The following is a 23,865-nucleotide window of genomic DNA, read 5'->3' on the forward strand; positions in this document are numbered from 1 at the left end:
GAACCGGCTGTTGAGAAAGGGTGTGGGATCACATCCCTTAAAAGGGTTTCCAGTGGGACAAGGCCATCTGGGTGGCTTGGTTGTCCCTCCAAAAGCAGGTCAGGAACCTGGGGAGCACCTATGGTGAGCAGGCGCTGTGCAGGGGGACCTGGGCAAGACGAGTCCCGGGAAGAGTTTACAGTTTACTGGAAAGACAGGACAGGCATAAGGTGGAGAATAATTCATCTGCAGGGACTCCCCTTAGGAGAGAGTTCTGTGCTTGCTTGGAATAAACATGTTAATAAACTGCTGGAGGTGGGGGGGAATCCCAGAGAGACACTCTCAAAGGCAAAAGATGTCCACTAACCTAATATGCACAAGCCAAGGAGAATTTGCTTTATTTCGGAGGGAGAAGGATAGCAAGAGGAAAAGGGGAGAGAGAGGGAGAGGCTGAAAAGGAGGAGTGTCTAAACTGGGAGGTGGAGCCAGGCTGTCTGCTCCAGAGGCAGATTCTGACCGCTGTGCCATCCTGCCTGAGAATCAGGGGGTTTAAGCAACAGGTTAACAATGACAGGATGTTTTATTCTAGACTGAAATTATGGATGCCAAAGAATCAAAGTGAATCAGAGTTAGGTGGGCTAAATCCAGGAACACTTCCTTGAGGAAATGAATTTGAAGCAGGTCTTAAAGCAGCACAGAGATGCTGCAGAAAACATTAGTGGTGCCCACAGACTGTGGAAGCAAGCAATGCATCTTTATAACTAACAGGACAGCTTTACAGAAATGACCCTTGACCATTTTTCAACAAGCCAAATTTGTAAAAAAATAAACATATAAAAACAAGACTAATAGCTAATGCTGGTGAGGGTGGAAAGAAATGGATTCCCTATTGCAGGTGGTATTGTAAACTGATACAAGGCTATCGAAGTGTAATTTGGCAACTTATCTCAATAGCTATAAAAACCTTCATGCTCTTTGGATCAGTAATTTTATTTCTAGGCATCTACTTTTAAAAAACAACACAAAACATTAAGGGGGTAGCTCAGTGGTAGAATTCCCGTCTTCCGCGCAGGAGACCCAGGTCCGATTTCCGGACCACGCACCACCCCCCAAAAAAATTTTTCATTTAGGGGGAGGAACATGCATGAGAAGGTTCACTGCAGCAATATTTACAGGAATAGTGTAAGAAAACAGGGAAAATAGATATCTAGCATTAGGGATGTGTACAGAAAACCTGTGTTAATATTCCTAATTATTACATAGTCATTCAAATGATGCTTAAGAAAGCTGTGTGGCAATATCTAAAATGCTTTTGAGTATTGTGAAATAACCTATATGTAAATTTATATTGTTTATCCCAACGTGAATATAGCTAGTTTTTGCTATTGTTGCTCTTAACAATTAGCTACCTAAGAAAAAACTTGAATGGAAATGCATCAAAATGTAAAGAATAATTATGTTATAGTGGTAGGAATGGCAGGGCTTTACTTCCCTTTTGACAAAATGTCTATGTGCTCATATAGTGAAAAATTTTTTAAGCAAAACAAAGTAAAAAGGGGAAGCCCCCACGTCATAGGGACCGCAGGCTTACCGTGAAGACCTTCTCGGGGGACCCCTTCGCCCTCATGTTGGTGTCATGGACCTGTTTGAGAATCATCCAGGCTTCGTCATGTTTGCCCATCTGGTAAAAGCAAGGAAAGAGGCATGGAAAAACTGCTTCAGATATGCTCTGATCATCAGGGACAGAAAACCCTACAAACCCAAGGAGGTGCCGATACCGGGTCTGAGGTCATCGGCATGAGCTCATTCCCATCTAGGGTTCATGAAAGACTAGGGCAAGTCTCTGTCCCCAGCATATCTTGGAAGGATAACAAGGTTACTGTTTTTCCTAGTGTCTTACAAGTTGCAAATGCTACTTATTAGTTAGTATCATCAATGTACATTCTGAATAACCACTCACAGATATAAGGTTGAATGAACTGCTGGACTCAGTAGAGGGAAATGGGAGACATGACCCTCGCTAATGAAATAAGGCAAAGAAGCAATAAAGGAAGCATTTTTAGATCATCATGGTCAGAAAATTCCCTCCTGCAGCTGCCTCCTGGTCAGTGGGCCAGAGAGGAAATGAGACATGGAGAAAACTCGCTGTGCAGAGTTCAAGAAGGAAGCCGATCCACGTCCTCTGGGAACTGGGGCTGTAAGAGCCTCAGGGCTCAGTCCTCCCTCTGCCAGGCTCTGCCCTGTCTGACCATTGCAAGCTGGAGATCCCCCAACGTTGGAAGGACTCATTCCTTAGGACCTGGGAGGCAGGTTTCTGGCAGGTAAGGGGCCCTGCAGAGCAGGAGTCCTGGAGGTTTGGACAGCACGAGGGAATTAACTATAGACCTCACTGCAACGCTGACAAATGTCAGGTCATGATCAGGTCCTCCAGAGAGAGTGGGTGGGGCAGCCCCTCCACCACCGCACAGCCTGACTGTGGCTCCACCCCTCTGGGCCCAAGCAGTTCCCAAGGCCCCTTCCCCCAATCCAGGACGTGCATCCATCACAAACAGGACCAGCCCCAGACTTAACAAGAGACCATGTCTGCCCAGGAGGGGAAAGCTACCACGCGGAAATGGGGATCCCAAGAACCACGGGTGGAGAGAAGAAGGCCGAGGGCTGTGGTTTCATTGCTCTCAGGCTGGTGGAAGGACCAGACTCACCTCCAGCAGAAACCTGGGGCTCTCGGGCATGAACTTCAGGGCCACCATGGACACGGTGCAGGGCAGCGCGCACACGATGACGAACACTCTCCAGCTGTGGAAGTGGTAATTGGTCCCCATGCTGAAGCCCCAGCCTGTGGAGAAGCAGCCTCTGAGGATTGCCAGCACACGGTCTGCACTGCCACAGAAAGGTGACTCGGAAGCTCTCAGGCTTGAGGGCACACGAGAACCGCGGTGGGTTGGGGGGAGCTGGTTAAAAGTGCAGACTCCACAATATGTGATGATGCTGTGAGCCAGTGACTGCCTACTAAGGATGGTTTGTGTGGCGTGTGAATGCATCTCAATAAAACTGCATTTAAAAAAAAATGATTTGTTTTTTAAAGTGCAGACTCCCCAGGCTACACCCCCCAAAAGCTTCAGATTCAGAAAGCCTGGGCGAGGAGCCAGGAATCGGCACCTTGACAACCCCCCAGGTTGGCCTAAGAGTCCAAATGGAGGCAACATCCCCTATTCCTACACATTCAGATTAAATAGGGCATGTTCTACAGCCTGACCTTGACCAGGAGCCAGAAGGCCAGGCTCAGCGCTGCACAGTACCCACCCCTGCGGGGCCCTTTTCTCTCCCCGTCCCACCCCATCCTGCAGAGAGAGGGCCTCGTGCTGACACGTGTGGCTGTTATACACACCACAATGGTAAACTGGGGCAGCCTGGCCTTGACCCTGAGCTTGGTGGGCATTCAGGGTCCTGGTGCCCGAGCATGCTCCAGAAGGCGGCCCATCGCCTCGGGGACCGCTTGCTTCATGGGAGGGGGTGCAGCCCAGGAAGGGCCACAGCTTACAAGGCACAGGGCTTCCCTCTGGCCCAGGTTAAAGGGCGATGCCATCTCCAGATGATTCTGATGCAAATAACTCAGCACCACACTTTGAATAACACTGTAAACTGTCATTTTTACAACAATTTTTTAAAGGAAATTGAACTCTTACATTCATATGTATCCCACCTGCATTGAAATGAGGAGGTAACTGGCTCCCAGTCAGCTGTCATTGGTCAAAGTATTTCTAAAATTCATTGTTAGAAATTGCCTTCGGGATCTAGAAATTATTCTTTTGAATTTCTTCATGGGGAGCAGACTTCTCTCTTATGAGGAATGAGACACAGTGGAAGCAGCTCGGGCTTAGCAGTCACATAAATCAGAGCTCAAACTGTTAGTGTGTCTTTGGGTTTTTGTATCTGTAGAGCTCAGGATACAATACCTCCACAAAATTGCTATTTGTGAAAGTTCCAGGCAGCTGATAATAATTTATCCAATTTGACTGTAGATTTGATTTCTTTAGAAATACTATGCGACATTTAGTGCCAGGGATGTTTGAATAAAACAGATAAAGACCAGCAGAAGAATTATCTTAAACTGGTTTTCTTCTGCTGCACAAAGTATCTCTGAAGTCAAAAGTATTTTGAGAAAAAAATGCAAACAGCATAGACAAATGTATTTCTTTTGAAAGTTGAGATGGTAATAACTGCTTGGAAGTACAATTTCTATTTCATTTACTTGGAATATGGCAAACTGGTGGTAGGTAGGGTTGATGTCTCAAATTCTCGACTACTCCCTGCTGGGGTTCAATCTGTTCAATTTGCAGTGAACTCTTAACCAATAACTGCTGTTTTTACAAATATGTCCTACTCTCTGCACATTAAAGGATTAGGCAGAGAGAATCCAGGTGGGAAAACTGGCAGGACTACCTCCACTTTATTACATTTTCTATGTGAGCAGAACAGACACTTCATGCAACACATTCAGTCAGAACCTCTTTTCTGCACAGTGTGGTTTCTTCTCTCTCTCATCTGATTGAGTTGTTTTTGTTTCGTTTCTTTTAATTTAATTTAATTTAATTTTTTTTATTTTTTTTTTTACATGGGCAGGCACCAGGAAGCGAAGTTTCTTTTAATTTTAATTAAAAGCCTTTCCTTTCTCCTGGGAGTAATGCTAAAAAGGGGAAGATAAAACCATAGGAGTTTTATACATTTTTAATTCATGTCCAAAAATATTCTGGGATAATTAGAGGTAAAGTTGACCAAAACTCCATAGGAGTCAAACTCGAGAAGAGGGACAGAAACATCTATGTTTATAAAGTGATAAAATCTGCTTTGGAAAATTTTTTTCCTTATGATAATATATGTAAATTATAGAAAATCGATTATTCCCTCATGCCGCTGTGGTTTTTATGGTGATTTCAGTAATCTGCACTTATCCCTTTCACTAGGCACATCTTTGGGGATGTAAATAAAATTAAATGGTGAACTGTTTCCAAATATTTGGAACAATATTAATTTGGAGGCAGGAATTGTTCTGTTCTCTGATCTTTTAGCTTGCCCTACTTTTCTCCATCAGGATTTTACAAATAGCTGGTGGTGCTGACTACAATGGAAATTAATCTTCCATAATCTAGTCAGTTTTTCTGGTTGTGCCCAGGAGTTTCCAGGAAAACATTCTGAGTTTTGTAATTTTCTTTTTCAATGAGTCAGTCACCCAAAATCCTGGTGGTAAGACCGTTAATTGCTTCATTTCTGCAAAAGCAATTAAATGGGTTACACAAGCCCTAGACAAACATCCGTCTCTTTTCTATAGTAACCGCTTGTATTTGTCCCTGCTTAGTGAAGGATGTGTGCGAGGACTAATGTCTTAGGCATAGGGAGAAATACTGTCAAATGTCTGGTTCACCGGAGACAAAGCATCTGGTCCTAGTAAAACTAAGGCTTAAAATAATCATCCTTGTTATATGATGATTCTAGTCTATATATTTCTAGGATAGAAATATAGTAAAACCTGTTTTGATTAAGTCTAATCATCCAACAGGAGTAATGAAAGTGTTCTAAAACTGACCGCGAGGTTAAATGTATAATGGTGAGCCAGTGATTGCATACTTCAAGTGAGTTGTAGAATATATCTCAATAAAATTGCATTAAAAATACAATTTAGTTTGATTCCTGGAGCCGGCCCATGCCAAAAAAAAATACAATTTAAATTTCACAGATCGCACACAAGAACATAAATAGGAAAATGTCCTGTTCATCTGCAATAAAACAATTAATCACAAGCCAGACAGCAGTCAGAAGCAGGATGTGGGCCCTGCACCCTGGGCGTTCCATTTAATCTCAGTTCACATGCTCCCAACCTGACGTCTTTTATTGCTTTCTTAGCAATCAGACACCTGGATATAGATGTGTGTGTGTTTATGAGCCTGTGTATGTGAGAGAGAGAGAGAGAAAAAAATCACACCAGTGCAGATAAGTACACAGAATGAAACAAGAAGTGATGCCCTTTACAGTGAGTATTGTAGGTGGCCCCTCCTATTCTTCCTTCCCTGCCGTGTCGCAGTCACGTGGTTTGAATGGACCCCAGGTCCAGGAATGAGCACACAGGTGGATTCTGAACCTCTCAGGACCTGGGATCCTCTGGGCTGCAGTGACTGGTTGAGTTGGGCAAATGACCTAACCTGACCCAGAGAAAGGCCAATAACCTTGGCTGGGTGTGAGGAACATGCTTCCCTCGTGGACTAAGCCTCTGCAAACAGGAGGCCTAGACTTGCCATCCAGGTGCAAACCAGCCCGAATACAAGAATCATCTTGACAATTTTCTCAACATTCCCCTTTATATCCAAAGAATTACTGAATGTTAGGGCTGGTGTCAACTACAGTCAACTCTTTCCACAACCTGCTCTCCCTCTCCACATTTGACAAGTGAAGAAACCAAGACAGAGCAAGATGGACTGGCCATCCCAAGTCACACTGCCAGACTCAGCTTTTATTCATTTGTCCATTCCCCCTATCGCCTACCAAAAAAAAAAAAAGTTCAGTCATTAATTCACACATGGAAGTCACTTTCTCCTAGTGACACATTAGGTTCAGTTAACTGGGGAAGTGACATTGTCCTGAATGGGATGAGGGAAGAAATTCCTAAGAACCATATAACTAACAGCATAACATAAGGATAATTAAAGTATTAGTTTTGGTGAAGGGTAGAGTACTGAGCTGGATATTAGGAGTAATATAATTTTGTATCTAAAATTATGATTAACTGCCTATAGTATCAGAATTATCTGGAGAACTTTTCAGCTGCTCATTTCACTATTCCCGTTCTTATTTCTTCTCTGTTTCAGATCCCAAATTCAGTGGCTTCTCTAGTAGATAAAAAAGACTACACAATGTTCACAAACCCATTTCCTCTACTTTCTGAGCACACAATTAGATTATATTTCCCAGCACCCTTTGCAGGAGGGTGTGGCCACGTTACAGATTTGGGGCCAGCGGAATGGGAACAGAGATGACCTACCCATTTACACCTACCCATTTAAAACCATCCACATCTGCACACAGCTCTTTCCCCTCAACATGTAAGCCACATGCTGAGGATGGTGGAGTCATGATAGAGTCAGAGTCCCTGAATTACTCCTGGGGCAGAGCCACCTGCAGATCAGGAAACTGTCTGGACGTTCCATGAGGAGGAAACGTCTATTGCGTTTATTAGTTTATCAGAGTAAGGCACCAAGAATCACCTTAACTAATACAGAAGATAGTTGGTCTAGACCAAAGCTCCTCCTTAAAAAGATATATAAGGAGCCCCCCTTAGCCCAGAACATACATCATAGAGGGTCAGATTAAAAACAAGACCATGAAGGTGCTGAGCCAGTGGAGACTGTAGGTAGCTCCTGGGGTGCAGGTGTCTGCCACCCCCTTGATGGTCTGGATTATCTATGACTGCAGGAGTCTAAACGATGGCAAGACCTAGACCCATAATTGGTGGTTCTCAGTTTCCATAAAGCTAGATCTCAGATTCCATGCACAAATGCTTTTAAAAGATGTTGGTGTCATTACCTTATAATTGAATTCAAAACTCCTGCCTTCTCTCTACTTTACTCTTGATCAAACCAATAATGAGGGTTAACATTGCCAGGTCTCCATCCAGAGAACCCAGTTTTCACAATTATCCTGGGTGATAAAACTGCCTTGACTGAAACCATGACCTTGTCTGATAGGGTGCTGCACTTGTTCTGCAGCTCACAAGACTGAAGGCATTAGAGAGGGAAGCGTACGTCAGGCATACAGATCCTAGCTCCTACCATGCCACCAGCCAGAGTGGGCCTTGGGCAAGGCAGCACCTTCTCTTGGCTCCTGTGACATCACGTATAAAGTGAGGTGACCAATGGCCAACTTGCTGGGGAGAGGAGGGACAGATGAAATGAAGGTTAAAATCCTTTCAAATGAAAGGAAGGAAAAAAAGGAAGATGAAAGAGGGAGGGCAGGAGGGAAGGCAGACTGTATTGTTTCCAGGAAGGCTGTTGTGTATTGAAATGAATGATGTGTCTGCACTATTCGAGTTTCTTTAGAAAGATCAAGGTCACATTCGGGAATGGTGAGGATGGAGAAGGGTAAGGACAAGTGTGATGGTCTGGAGCTCTATGTATCCTAGAAAAGATCATGTTCTTAAAGCTAATCCACTCCTGTGGGTGTAGACCTATAGTCGGTGGGAGCTCTGATTAGGATATTTCAGTTGGGGCATACCCCAGGAGGGTCTTAATCCTCTTACTGACCATTTTCAAGAAATGAAATTCAGAGAAGCTCAGATAGAAAAGCCGGAGAAGCTGGGAGAGAAACACACAGAAGCTCAGAAAGAAGCCACAGATGGGGCAACCAGAAGCGGAAAGCAATGAAACCTGAGAAAGAAGGGCCAGCAGACATCCCTATGTGCTCGCCATGCAACAGAGGAGCTGAGGACGGACAGCAGCCGGTCACTGGGGAGAAGGTATCGTCTCGATGCCTTGATTTGGACAGTTTTTTACAGCCTCAGAACTGTAAACTTGTAAGTTACTAAATCCCCATTGTAAAAGCCATATTCCTGGTAGACTGCATGTTGTCAGCTTTAGCAAACTAAAACACAAGGAAAGGTTGTCTGGATGCTGATGCCATAGAAACAAGGGCCCTGAGCACTCACCATAGTGTGGAATAATGCTCCAAGCCATCACAGAGGCATAGAGGCCCCCAGCCATCCAGAAGATGCCCAGCCAGCTGAGGTGCTCGCCCCGCTTCTCCCGAGACAAGAATTCCGAGAAATAGGCAAAAACGATTGGCAGAGCGCCCCCGATACTGCAAAGAGAAAATGCCAGAGAGAAGGAATCAAGCCATACACCCAAAATGATGAGAGCAGCAAGAGGTGCTTTATACCCCATCCTCACACTGATGAAATAGCCCCGGGAATGTGAGGGGCAGTAAGAGCGAGCACTCAGTGAGGAGTCATGCAGACCAGCCAGGCAGCAACTCCTGACACATGGGAAGTAGTCTCAGGTCGTTCTGACCTTGTGCAACGAACTTTACAACTTAATTTCTTCTTAAATTTTAACTTTAAGAAGATGCTGACCTGAAAGTCCACCAAAAATCTCAGCCCAGGGGTGTCCGGGGCTACCACTCAGAGCTGGAATATGGAGATGGAAGGGCCACCAGCCCAAGAGACCCAGCTTAGGCTTTCCAAATACATACCCTATGCCAGAGATGAGTCTGCAGAAGAGGAAGGCTCCATACCCCTGCACGAAGGAGGACAGGGAGGCGAAGGAGGCATTGATGGCCAGAGACACGGCCAGGACTCTCTTCCGGCCCAGTTTATCAGCAAGGCCTCCCAGGTTGAAGGCCCCTGCCATCATTCCCAGGTAGACTATCAGCCCTGGGGGGAGGACAGGGGGTGGCGAGAAGGGTGGGGGGAAAAGGCAAGAGGTTAGACACCATTCAATGTTTTAGAAAATCCAACTCCCATTTTCACTCTTTTGTGATATTCCGGGTCACAGGCATAAAAGGCAGGATGTGGCAAAGTCAACAGGGCAAATCAAAAGCGTTATACAAATGTGACTTTTTACAAATGGTACATAGAAAAATAGTCTCACCTGTTTCATACATAGTTACACACATGCTAAAATGGATCAATGTAATTCAGATAGATGCACCTTTCTTAGAGACAACTCTCACATGCCTAATCCACAAACAAGGGAAATGCTATACGTTTATGTTTAAGCAAGACAAAAGTCCTTACCTGAGGGGTCATGTTTAAGGAGAGAATTTCCAGGAGAAAAAGGTGGCAAAAGAGTATGGGACGCATTGGGAAGGAAAGAAAAAATTGTGCAAATGATATCTCTTAGGGGGGCTGTGGAGGAAAACAATAATGAGCTGTCCTTTCTTAAACATATGGAACTACTACCAGCCCTATAATAAACTTAGTTTATTTAAAATATCATTCACCCAAAAAAAAGTATTTAAAAAATTATGTACCTGTATTGCTGCGGACACATTTATGATGTTATAATGAAAGCCAGTGCACACAGTGCAAAACCTACAGGAGCATATGGATAATTCTTTTTGACTAAATGTTGAGGACTTGCTTATTTCAAACCTCAACTTAGTGTCTGCTAAGTGCACTACATACATTTGGGGGGGGGGGGGGGTACATGGTTCAGGAATCGAATCCGGGTCTCCTGCATGGAAGGCAAGCATTCTACCACTGAACCACCCGTGCACTCTACTACATACATCTTTAAAATATATCTTTACTAAACCTGTGGAGCATGTTCTGAAGAACTTTTATGAAGAGAAAGTACTGAATCCAAATTATGTAAATCTCCTGTTGTCCAGCCTCAGCTGGGCACAAGTCTCTTTCACAGAAAGGAAGCTTCTCCTGGACCTGCAGATGTTTCATTTCTGCAGATACGAGCTGGAAGGGCCAACACGAAGCAGACAGCTTCAGTTAGTTGATTCAATCAAGTCAAAGTGAGGTCCCAGGAGGATGAAAGGAAACCACACCCTGCTTTATATTCCCAGGGGCAGATTTCCTTCTTTTATTATTTTCTTCTATGAGAAGAAAAGAAATGGTAACTTTTGTGTTGTCAAACTGTCTTCACTAATGAGAATTTTCTTCATTCACCTGCATTGTAAACTTTAACCTCTATAGTACTCGAAGTCATGAGTTATGTTTTCTTTTTTTTTCAGTCTACGGTGTGAGTTCATGAAATGTGTCTTTTGTTCTCTCCCTAAATATTTAGTCCACAAGTATTAATTAAATGCCTATTAGGAGGTAGGCACTGTTGTAGGTCCCAGGGACCCAGTGGGGTACAGACCCGTGACAGTCCTTGCCTTCATCAAGCCTACATTCTAGTGGGGGCAGAGACAATAAATGAATAAATGCATAAAATGCACAGAAGATCACTTATTGATAAGGGTTATTGCCTTCATGAGTCAGGGGTGCTCTGACAAGCACCATGAGCTGGGTGGCTTACAGGGCAGGAGGGCATTGCCTGACAGCTCTGGAAGCAGACGCCCAGCACGGAGGTCCTGGGAGGCCAAGCGCTCTCTGAAAGATGTCAGTAGGAGACTGGTGCAGGCTCACCCCAATGGGCCCCTCAAAGCCCCTGCTCACAGATGGCTTCACCCCTGCAGCACGCGGGCAAACGGGAACCTGTCTCTGTACAGGGGCATGGTTCAATTCACCACTGTCATGCAGAAAAATGGTGCAGGGAGGGGAAGAGCGTGTGCCTGGGTGGGGGCCGGCAGTTGTGGATAAGACGGTCCAGGAAGGCCTGGTTTTTCCCAGAACAGCGAGTGAAAACGCGGCAAGACAGGGATGAGTTCCTGTGCTAGAGGAACAGCAGGGCGGAAGGCATGGTGGCCAAAGAGCGTGGGGCAGGGTGGGGCTGCCAGGCGGGGCAGAAAGGTAAGGGAGGTGAGATGAGGCTGTCTCCACCAAGCCACCAAGGACTCTGCTTCCTTCTCAGCGAGCCAGGAAGCCACTGGAGGGGATCTGGGCAGAGCAGTGACACGGTCTGACCTGTGTTTCCTAAAGCTCTCTCTCCCTGTCCGAGCTGAGACCAGCCCAGGGCAGAAGGAGGCTGTCCGGCTGGGCTGGCAGGCAGCGCCTAGTGGGCAGCGGTGAGGCCCTGGACTGGGCAGCAGCGGAGAGAGCGGGGAGAAGTGGTCAGGATCCAAATCCATCTCAAAAGCAGACATTTCAGATGTGCTACTGAACTGCCTGTGGGAGTCTGTGCAAGAGAGGAGCCAAGGATGATTTCAAGGTCTCACACCAAACGCCTGGAAGGATGGAGAAGGGATGGCAGCTGCAGGAGCAGGTGTGGCAAGGAGCTGTCAGCAGCTCCTGTTTCCTGTGTCAAGCTTGCAACTCCTGAAGACATCCAAGGGGGAGGATCGCAAAGGCAGGGATGGCCAAAGTACTTTTTCTTCGGTGCTCTCCCCTTGCCCCTTCATATACACAGAGACATAAATAGGCATAAGATTTAACCATTACAGTGTCTTGAAAGTTAGCCAGGTACGTCTGGGTAAGAGAGACGTGTGTAGAAGAGAGGGTATGGGTATATGAGTGATGCACACACACACACACACACACACACACTATGCTCTCAAAATTTTCTGAGCAGGGGAAATAGTTCAGTCATCTTTTTTCTGAGCAGCTGAAATTTTTAGAAAAGAACATCTCTGATTTGTACATAATTTAAACCCAGAATGAATCTTGTTGTCATCATAGTATTATTATCCACATTGTATATGAGTAAACCAAGTCTCCGCAGGGCTAGGTAATTTATCTAAGTACATTCAGCAAACTTTTTTCATGACTACTCAACTCTGCTGTTGTGGCAGGAAACAGTCACAGACAATGTGTAAATGAATGCGTGTGGCTGTGTTCCAATAAAAGTTGATTTACAAAAACAGGCCTGGGGGCCATAGTCTGTAAGTCACAGGTATAGAGCCCTCTCCCTCCACCCCAGCCCACCTGTCCTTCAGGGCCCCCAGGAATGTCCTTGCAGGCTCTGAAGGACTCGGGTAGAACCTCCTATTAGCATCATCCAACCCTAGAGCTAGTCTGACAATGAGCTCTCCTAGGGAATGAATTCTCCTAGGGAATTTTTCACCACACCTCAGAACACCTAAAAGAAAACTATTTCATCTAAATTGGCTGACTACTGACTACCCTAAAGGTTCTACATTAACTTTACCCTGGCAGTATGGGATAGCTGCCTGGGCATAAAGCTCATCATCCCCAAATAGAGCTAATGTAGCAGAAACTCCTGGGGAAATTAAGTGCGGGCACACATACGGGCACACATACGGGCACACACACACACACGCACACTAGCTATTCAGCCCCACCCTTCAAAATCGGAATCTCCTGCAGTAAGACCCAGTCTGTATTTTAAACAAGTCTGCAGCCTCCTCCTCTAGGTGATTCTTAGGCAGCAACCCACTGTCCATCCACAGGTCACTGTCTGAGAAACCAGCGATCTATTTGAAGATGATACTTATTTTTACCTCTACGCTGGGGATCTTAGAACACTAAAGCACTAGAAATCAAACTTATTTTTTAAAAAATACATCTAGAATCTTTTATTCCTATTTATAAATACTTATTTTGGTTCCATTGCCAAGTGAGCTAGCCCTGGGGTGAAATTAAAGCATCCAAGCCCCACACCTCCTTCTAGCGTATCCATATGGTTAGCTCACAAAATACCTTTTGCCTGATTTTCTCTCTCCAACTTTGCAGAATTTTATAAAGCTCCTTAGAGCTGAATGAAGAGGGAAGATTTCTTTCTGACTCCATTTTAGACCTGCTTCTTGACTCAGGGAAGTAGAAAATTACTGAATGTGGGCTCCTGGACAAAAGGTTTCTCTGCATATTTGGAAGACACACAAAGAAGTAATGCGGCAAGGCACAGAAGGCTCAAGAATGTCTGATTCTCCTTATTTCACCAGTTTTCCAACCCATAGCTCAGAAAATGTAGTGAATCATTTTACACTTTTATTAGATCACTGACACTTGTGTTTGAGGAAGGGTCAAGATTATGAAAACCATCCCACGACATGTATCATGCTGCATTGAAACTGTGTATAGGTCAGTTTTCCCTGCTGGTCCATGGGTGTGTCTGTCTGATCCACTCCTGCTCAGCCCTAAATATTCAACATCTGTCCCCTGTAGACTTAGCCATGCCCAGTTCTAAGACACTGCAAGTGCTGCCTAGCCAGACAGCCTTACCAATCAATATCAAGAGCATCTTGTTCAATCAACAAGAGCATCTTAAAATCGTATTCTGCTGCCATGCCTGATCTCCACAACAAATGAATTTGGTCAGTGCCTAAGTGAGCCTCTGGCTGCAGTCTCCCTATTACTTATACATGGGAGGGCAAGTCTATACAATGGACCATCTATGTGGTACCCAGGTTAGTTTCCTACCAGCATCTGATGTCCCCATCAATTGGAAAGGCCCAAACTCTTGTCCACACCTGTAGTGGTTTGGAATTCTAGGTGCCCCAGAAAATCATGTCCTAAAAGCCGATCCATCCCTGTGGGTCTGGATTCATTGTAAGTAGGGTCTTTCGATGAGGCTACTTCAGTTAAGTTATGACCGACCTCATTCAGGATAGGCCTTAATCCTCTTACTGGAGCCCTTTATAAACAGAACAAAAACAGAGAGAGAGAGAGAGAGAGAGAGAGAGAGAAAGGGAGGGAGCCACAGAAGCAAGAAGTTGAAATCAACGAAGCTGAGAAGAGAAGAAAGAGACCAGCAGACACCACCGTGTGCTTTGCCATGTGGCAGAGGACCCCAGGATCAGCAGCAGCTGATTTTTAAGAAGAAATCATCCTGAATAATCATCACCCTTGATGATGCCTTGATTTGGACATTCCCACAGCTCCAAAATATAAATTAATAAATTCCCAACATTAAAGGTGGGCCCACTTCATGGTATCTGCTTTCAACAGCCAAGCAAACTAAAACAATGCCCAACCAGGTCCTCCTCAGGAAGGAACCGTGTGCTACTCCAATGACTTGGGCACCCCATCTAACATTGTGACCATGCCAAGCGCCCATAGCGAAGACACCTGCCCTTCCCGCCCACCTCCAGGCAGACCCCTGGGATGTCACTACCAGTCCAACTCATGTTGTCATTTTAAACCATTCCTTAGACTTAGTAATTTAGACTTCTGAAGTCAGGGAAGGGAGGAAACTCTCTAGATCAGGTCTGTTTAACTTCCAAACTTTATTGGCCTCAGCTTAGTCTGACTATTTAGCAAGAACTTCCAACATCCCATGCAGCCAATAAATGTCTTATAGTTTTCTGCATGGCACCTGGCCCATAAACATTTGGGGAAGAAGAAAAGGAAGGAAGGGAAGGAGGGAGAAAGGGGGGGAAGGAGAGAGGAAGGGAGGGAAGGAGGATGGGAGGGAGATGCGGAAGGAGAGGAAAGAATGAATATTTACCATGACATGGATTAAAAGGAAGAAAAGAAAAAATTTTAAACATGGCCTTTAGAAGCCTCCCCAAATAACAACATATCTATGTCATTCCAAAATTTAGAGTTAACTCGGACAACTTAATCAGAAATTCAGCTCTTTTTCTGGATGATTTGTCTATATAACAATAAACAACTAAGACGTTCAGACTGAAGTGGCTAGCGTTCTTTGGTTCTTTGCCTCAGGGCCTCCTACACATTCAGGATGGAATGAGAGAACCATCAATCAGAGAAATGAGGTTGAAATGGAATATTCCATGTTTCAGTGACACTAATAAAAATGGCACTAGCTTAAGTGTACAGAAGGCTCAGCTAATGCAGGTCAAACCTCAATAATTTAATCAACCATTTATCTCATTACCACTTCTAATGGAAAAATCCATTTCCAAACTTCTCTGCCCCAGCCAGCAATTTGGTAACTCCTTGCTCCCCACTAACTTTGCTACTTAGTGTTACATGGGTATGGGTAATTTTAAAGCATGCCTGAAAATTCTTTGATACCCCTCCCACCAAAAGATGGAGTAAAATTCTTCTATTGAATATGAGCCAGCCTTGATTCTTCTAAGAAGGAGGATGCAACAGTGGTGTCACTCTGTGACATTCAAAGCTAGATCCGAAAGGTGCACATGTAGAATTTCTAGGGAAGGTGGTGGAGTAGGACTCACTTCTACTCCAAAAACTTACTAAAACAACTGTTCAGGGGCTCCAGAGGCCAAGTATGTAAACCACTAATAAATAGGCTGTTTTTACTCCTTCTTATTCCCATTAAAGCTGGTGTAAAACAGTATAAAGGCTTTTTTATTATAGTCATTTAAAAATGAAAAAGAGAAAAAAGGTGTACAGCTTCCTGACTCCCTGTCTTGGGCTCCTCCCCCTTGGAGCCCAGCCACCATGTTTTGAGGAAGCTCAGACCACATGAAGAGGCCATGGACAGATGCTCCAGCCACAGCCCCACTGAGGTCCCAGCTCACAGCCAGCATCAGCCACCAGCCACAACAGTGAGTGAGCCTCCAGATGACTTTGGCCTCCAGTCCTCAGGGCACCCTAGCAGACAACCAATGAAGCAAATGAGCTGTTACTGCCAAGTCCTACCCAAACTGCAGATTCATGAACAAAGTGATTGCTGCTGTTGCTTTAAGCCACAAATTTATGGGACCACAGACAGTTGAGTGCCTGTCAATCTTAAGGAGAATAATATATCATAAAATAGTAGCAAAACAGTCAACGTGTCAGGCTTTATGCCAAGCAAGTCACAGACATTATTAATCCCATTTAATGCCTGCAACAACCCAGGGAGGTAGATAATGTGACTATCCCTATTTTACAGAGAAGGAGACTGAGTCACAGGGAGGTAAAGAAGCTGCCCATGGTTGTACAACTAGTAAAAGCACCAATATTTGGATCCAGGAATTCTGACTCCAGAATTGATACTTTCAACTACTATACTTTCCTGCTTTTTATAGGTAAGCATTGGTCAGATTTCTTAGTTCTATATTGGTTCACTCTTTCCTCCTTTGCTCACTCCCAGGATGCTTGCTAAGTGGGATATGGGTCTTTCCTCTTAGGAAGACAAAGAATGAAACTCATAATTAAATCCTGGTGAGAAAAAGAGCACCAATAAAGGTATACATCAAGTATTATAAAAACACAGCTACAGGTGGGTGATAGTGGCTCAGCGGCAGAGTTATCGCCTGCCATGCCAGAGACCCAGGTTCAATTCCTGGTGCCTGTCCGGGCAAAAAAAACAAAAAGACAGCTGGGATGTCCTCACTCACTTGTGGGAAGGCTTCCAGGAGAACAACATCGAGATGTTGTTAAAAGACAAACAAACGTGAGCCAGGTTTCCATCTTGGTGGTCAGGGGAGCAGGCTGAAGGCCATGGCAGACAGCACAGGAAAAGGCAGGGAGGCAAAAAGAAACCTGCTGTGTTTGGGGAACTAACTGCAGGGAGCTCAGTGTGAATACAGCGTCGTGCATGGGCGGGAGCCGAAACAGGGATGGAAGCGGGAGGGTAAGACAGAGGTCAAATCTTAAATGGCTGTAGTATGTGTGTGAGAAAGAGTGGGAGAGAGGTGCATGGGATTGTGTGGGTACACATACGTGTGGTTATATGTGGGTGCGTGCATGTACGTGTGTGAGGGCCCATGAATTGGGAGGAGATGGGGACAGCGTTAGAGGAGTGGGCCAGAAATTGCCTGAGAGCCAATTTCTACCTCTCTGGCCCTATCCCAGAGATAAACACTGCACCCAATAAAAGCTGATTCGCCTTTTAATTCAACGAAGCTGTCTTCAAACTTTATTGGACATACAAATCACCCAGGGAACTTGTGAAAAGCAGATTCTGATTCCACAGACCCGGGCTGGGACCCGAGAGTCTCTGCCTTTCTAGCAAACTCCCAGGCTTGGCTGATACTGCCGGTCAATGGGTCACACTTCCTTACCCAGAGTCCGCCCATTTTCCTGCAAACACAGTAAGAGGCAGTGGCGATAATCCCAGCCTTGGAATCTGAAGACCTCAGTCACTGGTTTTTGTGGTTTGGGGAAAAAAATCTCCTGCCCAGTCAGGGTGCCATCACTCCAAGCTGATTTTCTGAATTAGATCATCTCCAAGCTGCCTTCCCATCCATTTATTTTTTAAAACATAAAAATAGTGTATATCATGAAATATGAAGTTTTATGGATTTTCCCAGGAAGATGTTGAGATCAAAAATATAAACCCAGACACACTTAAATGCCTGGGTGGGCACGGGCAAGCAGAAAAATTGATCAGTAGGGTGAGTTCAATTTGCATTTGAGAAAGTGCTGGCTGAACAATGCGAGGGCTGACTCGATATTTCTGTAGAGGAATCATTCTTTCATTCAGTCTTTCGCCCCTAGATTTTAGACTTAGCCTCTCCACTAGCGTATCTCCATATCTCACCATCCTCGTGGACAGAGCAGGGCCACCAGTTTATCCTTGAGCATTCCTTCTTGGGCACCCTGGAAAACTTTCCACCCTCTAAGAGTCTTTGTAACTGATTACTGAACTAGATAATCTCCAAGTTGCCTTTCCATTCATTTCTTGTTTTAAAAAAAAAATAGTGTTAATCATGAAATAAGTGGGCTTCCCCAGGAAGGAGACATTCAGGTTAGCAGCAGAAGCCCAGACACAAATATATGAGGGCCACACAAGCCATGTCTTTGGCCCACATGTGGCCACAGGCCAAAAGTCGCATCTAGGCCACCAGTTTGCAAACACAGCAAGGAACACCGTGCCAGTTATTAAACTATTGTCTCTCAGCTCCAAAGCCACGTTCTAGACCCTACTTTGTTCACAGCAGACTCGTCTACTTGCCAGCTGCTTCCTGTTAGGCTCTGCCAATAGAAGGCACCAGAGGAGGATGTAAGGGTAGAGAAGGAAAAAAGGATTTGTGCCTATCAGATTCACCCCAGGAATACTTCTTCCCCAGGGCAGCAGTAATTCCTTTCAATTGGATCCAATGAGCAGTCTAACTAACACAGTAGCAGCCACCTCATGTCCTGCCCTCCTCTTCCACCCAGCACCAGCCAGACACCTCAGACACCTTTCCGAAGGTCTGAGTTTCGGCTCCATGGAGCACTTTGTCTGAGCTTCTTGGTTGTAATAATTCCTACCTCTCCCTTTTATTTCCCCAGCCCTAGAGGTGGCAGCTGCTCCCTGCATTTGCTACCACCATGATACATTTTAAAAAACATTTTCATTCACCCAGTTAATAATTTTTATATTAAATCCTTTCTGCTCAAATAACTGGTATGATTTCTGAATTCTGACTGATAGGGACACACTGGCAAATTGAAAAATATCAAGATTTAGTTACTGAATACAAACCCTGAGCCTTTCACGATGAAGAGGCTGAGGCCCAGGGAAGGTCAGTAACTTGCGCATGCTGCTGGCCAGAGGCTTGGCTGGGACTGGTGCTTTTGCTACTGAATCTTACTCTCCTAGTCAATGGGGAGGTACTAAAAAGAACAAGAAGTGTGCCTTAAAATGAGGTTCTTTGCAAGCTAGAAAAAGGAGGAATAAAGGAAAAATGACCCTAATCCACTAGGGAAGAGAAGTACGAACTTAATGATGCCTCTGAAATAGCTGCGTTATTAAACTCATTTAAAAGTTGTCTTTAGCAGAAGAAATTAAGACAATAAATTTGGAATATTAGAGTGCAATAGAGTTATCAACAATTACTATGTCGTGAAGCAGAGAGGGACAAGTTAGAAAGCTCGAAAGCCATCCTTCAATTACACTCACCAAGCCCTGCCACAATTAGGGAATTTTCCTCCTCAACCACGGAGCTTTTAAAGGAATTTAAAAACCCCAATGGCCACTTGCAGAGTCAGGAGGGTGATGAAGGGGGTTGAGGAACGGGAAGACCTTTTAAATCGGTGTTAACACAAAGGAATCTGAGGTCCCTCCTCAAGGAGGGGAGGAGCTTGCCTGTGGCCAACGCAAGGAAAGAAAGAATTCAGCCTCTGGAGTAAATCCATCTGGATTGGTGTCCTGCTTCCAGAGTTTTCAAGGATCACCAGGCGCATGGCTGTGGGCCAGGCTTTTAGCTTCCCTGATCACTGTTCCTTCTTTGTAATATTCAGATAACGCTCATCTTGCAGAGCTGTTAGGATGAAAGAGGAGAGTAGATGTAAAGCAGCTAGCAGGATGCCTGGCACCAAACTAAACGCACATTAATTAAAGTTGCTATTACCATTATGAGCCGTGCAGCTTAAAATTGGCTGCGAGCTTTGAAAGTCACAGGATTAGAAATATAAAAATAAGTTAGAGGTATTTTAAAATCAAACCAACCGTACACCAAAGGCATCTGAGAAAGGATAAAGAATAGCGGAAGAAACTTCTTTCCCTTGGAATGTGTGCCTTCCTCATACCTTACCTGGAGAAGGAGCCAGGTTCTAGGAAAGAGGTTTCTTTGATCGAAAATATTTTTCAAGTTTCCTCTAACAAAACCTGGGGAAGGAGGCATTTTTTATTTATATATTTGTCTATCTTCCTATTTGTTTGTTTGACTAACCTTTACATGTCATAAATTCACGTCTCCTTAGAGAGGTTTCCATGATGTTCCAAACCAGAGGACAACAAATTTTTTCTGTAAAGAACCAAATTGTAAATATATCTGACTTTGCAGCCATAGGGTCTCTGCCACATCTTCTTTGCTTTCTTCATCTTTGCTTTCTCCTTTTCCTCCTTCTCCTCTTTCTCCTCCTCCTCCTTCTTTTTTGTACAACTCTTTTAAAATGCCAGAACAAAAACAGACCAGGGCCTGTGGGCAGTAATTTGCTGACCCCTGTTCCAAATGCAATTAGGTCATGCCTGCTAATCTTTCCATGGCAGACTGTTCCTTTCCTTCATAGCACATATCTCTGTTTGCTATCATATATTTATTTGTTCAGGATTTTCAAGCCTTCTGACCATCAGCTCCTGGAGATCAGGAGCTGTTGTTCTGTTTGGTAGAGTTCTCCACTGGGTCTCTAGCACTTATACATGGAGTGACATGTAGTAGTTGCTCTATTAATATTTGTTCAATAAATGAATGAAATAATACAATCATTCATACTCATTTCCATATTTTGGAAAATATTTTTTAAATGTATGGAGGGTAAAACAAATATTCTTCATATCACCAGTCAATGACAGCTGTTGTTAGGCATGTTTTATCCTTCTCTGCCAATGTCTGTATACCTACAACTGTGAGTTGAGACCTGCGCTAGGTTGAAAGGATTTATGCACCCTAGAAACGCCATGTTTCAATCCTAATCAATGTTGTGGGAGCAACCATTTCTCTTAACCCCTACCCAATAATTTTGGTTGGAAACTTAATTAGGTCATCTCCATGGAGATGTGACTCACCCAACTGTGGGTAAGAACTTTTGAGCAGAGGGAGATGGGATTCCACCCATTCAGGTGGGTCTTGATTACTTTACTGGAATCCTTGAAAAGAGGAAGCATTTTGGAAAGGACTTGAGATTCTGAGAGAGCAGAGAATGATGACAGAATGATGAGAGCCAGAGCCCATGCAGAGACCTTTAAAGATGAAGAAAGAATACATTCCCGGGGTAGCTTCATGAAATAAGAAGCCTTAAGAGAAAGCTAGCAGATGTCATCATGTTTGCCACGTGCCTTTCCAGGTGACAGAGAAACCCTGAACCTCATCAGCCTTCTTAAACCAAGGTACCTTTCCCTGGATGCCTTAGAACAGACCTCTCTACAGACTTACTTTAATTTGGACATTTCCATGTAAACTAGCAACTTATTAAATTCCCCTTTCTAAAAGCCATTCCAGTTCTGGTATATTGCATTCCGGCATCTAGCAAACTACAACAAGACCATTCTGTATTGGAAGTTTAATGGTTGTTGTTTTTTGTTTTTTTTTTAACTTGATAATTCAGCAAAGAACATCATTGGGCATATGTCCTTGTCTGCATTTCTGGTTATTTTCTCAGAATAGATACCAAGAAATGGAATTATAGAATCAAAGGGAGTGAACAAGTTTGTGATTTTTAGAAACACTGACAATTTTCCTTCCAGAAAATTTGGCACACATCGCAAGCCTCTAGCACCTGTAGAGACGCTTTTCATACAGCCAGAATATACCCTCTCAGTGCCAGAGGCAGCAGGATGAGGGAGCAGCGGGTGTGCGGTGGCAGTGCCAAAGGAAAGGGGCCCTGGACAGAGGATCTCCTTATCCACCCATTAACCATGGCCAAGGAAGGCATTTCTAACTTCTTTTTTTATCCCCCGCTTAAAGACAGAGAAATGAAGTACGTTAATTACACTGGGAGGATTCTGAGTTCCCCTCTCCTGCAACCATCCAAATCTTTCTTTGACTGTATGTAAAGGGATCCCTGTATCCCATTACAGGGATAAAGCCTGCATCTCCCAACTAAACTCTTTCCATTCCACATACCATTTCTAATAGATAGTTTTGTCACTCTCCTTTCATTTCTTTGTTATTCAACCAAATATGCCATCTTGACATGTGATATCCTCTCAGGGCAGAGTCTTGGATCCCCAGGTCCACAAAGCAGGAAATGTGATGAAGGCTTAACTTATTTTGTGTTGGGGACTGAATCATGTACCTCATAAAACACATGTTCAGGTCTCAACCTCTGATACTGTGGGTGCGACCCCATTTGTAAACAGGACCTTTGAAGATGTTGTTGGTTAAGCTATGGCCACCCTGCATGAGGGTGAGCCTTAATCCAATACTGCTGAAGTCCTTAGAAGCAAAGGAAATTGTCCAAAGAGGAGTCACAAGAATAACCTGATGTGGGAAGTCAATGGAACCCATGGGACAAAGGAGAAAAACTCTGCCATCTTCATTGCCACATGACAATAAAGTGGAAGCTCAAAGACTGCCTACCAGCCAAAAGATCCCAACCTGGGAGGAAACAAGCGTTCTGGCCTCTGAAACTGTGAGCCAATAAATTCCTGTGGTTAAACCAAACCCATTGTATGGTACTAGTTTTAGCAGCCAAGAAACCAAGCTACCTGGGAATCCCCTAGAGAAGTCTCACTTTGGTATTAAATCATGGAAGAACCTCATTTCTATTTGCACATCCTTATAATTCAGATGCATTGGATAAATCTGCTTGGTGCTTTGTTTATACATAACATCTGGATGCTTTGGAAATATCTGAGATGAGTAAACACTTTTTGGGGGTCTAGGGATTCCACACAGTGAAGATTTGGCTTGAACATCTTTTGTCTGGTAGGAACCAACCTGGCAATAACTGTGTTAGAATTTTTCAGTCTTTTATGTGTTCAATAAACACAAGTGAATGAATCTCTGGAAGTGGGTTAATTTTCACAATGTATTGAAAGATGGAACTCTTCTTAAATGTCACACAGACATTTGGAAACAATTGTATAAAGGAGAGAGGAAGGGACAGGGGGACTACCATCTGTTAAGCCCCTACCATGTGCCCCTACTCAGGATACTATGAGGCTTCTGGCCAGTGGGTGCTTACAACAGCCTGAGAAAAGAAAGTTGTTCCTCTTCTTAATCTTCCCTCGGTCTGAAAGAGACATTAACAATTATTCCCTGAGGATACTCTGAGAACCCTGAAATTGCCATATTCACTCACTACCACATTAGAGATGTTTTAGTCATGCCACCTTTTCCTTTTGGTACTTCGGGTCCAGCTTGACTGCAGGTGAGGCTCTGGTGAGAGAAAGTGTCACCCGGCTACAGCCAGTGGAAGTGTGACATTTCCAATAGCTCTCTCTGGGCACTGTGGCACCTCAGATCCAAACATTGTCCAGTGGAAACTCAGCAGTGCCCCAACCACATCCCTAAACACCACGTTATAGCTGCCACTGTGGTCATTTCTAGAGTTAGAACTGTGAATGAATGAATTTCAGATCAGTCCAGGTGGATTATAGGAGGCTGCCCATGGAGCATGGTTGAGAGCTGGAAACTGAGATGGGAATAGTTGATAAAAGATCAAGAGAGGGAGCCAAAATATTTATGAGGAAATTTGCTCAGCTTCATTATAACTCACTAACTATGAGTTAGTGAGTCTGGGGTAAGGGCATGGAGATGAATGAGTCCTAGTCCCTTGCTTTAAAAAAAACAGAAAAACTCATGCTTTAACAGAAATAAACAAGTTGAAAGAAGGGATGAAGGGAAGTAGTGGGTCAGGGAAGAACCCAGCAAGCTGGTGACTAAGAGGGTGGGAACTGAGCTTGGCTACCTTAAAATAAGTACATGGTCAAAGGCTGAGCTTTACACGAAGCAGGTGAAGTAATAGGGCTAGTTATTGTCAGAGCCAAACTCAAGACCTATGTCACATTAGTTCTTCCAGAATGTAGTGCCCTTTTAGTACAA

The 23,865-nt window shown here is 44.3% G+C and overlaps 1 protein-coding gene across 4 annotated transcripts in view; it reads right to left on the reverse strand.

Moving 5' to 3' along the window:
* The window catches only part of SV2B (synaptic vesicle glycoprotein 2B), a 119,033-nt gene that overhangs the window by 35,715 nt on the left and 59,453 nt on the right, over positions 1 to 23,865 (reverse strand). For 3 of the 4 annotated variants that reach the window (XM_077124118.1, XM_077124120.1, XM_077124119.1), the window contains exons 3-6: positions 9,214 to 9,394; positions 8,672 to 8,823; positions 2,682 to 2,815; positions 1,571 to 1,660 (exon numbers count right to left, since the gene is read on the reverse strand). In XM_077124118.1, the coding sequence (XP_076980233.1) occupies positions 1,571 to 1,660; positions 2,682 to 2,815; positions 8,672 to 8,823; positions 9,214 to 9,394 (557 nt within the window). The remainder of the gene's footprint in view (positions 1 to 1,570; positions 1,661 to 2,681; positions 2,816 to 8,671; positions 8,824 to 9,213; positions 9,395 to 23,865) is intronic. The other variant, XM_077124121.1, reaches the window with a different exon arrangement.

The sequence above is a fragment of the Tamandua tetradactyla genome, chromosome 12, assembly GCF_023851605.1.
Source record: "Tamandua tetradactyla isolate mTamTet1 chromosome 12, mTamTet1.pri, whole genome shotgun sequence".
Classification (NCBI taxonomy): Eukaryota; Metazoa; Chordata; class Mammalia; order Pilosa; family Myrmecophagidae; genus Tamandua; species Tamandua tetradactyla.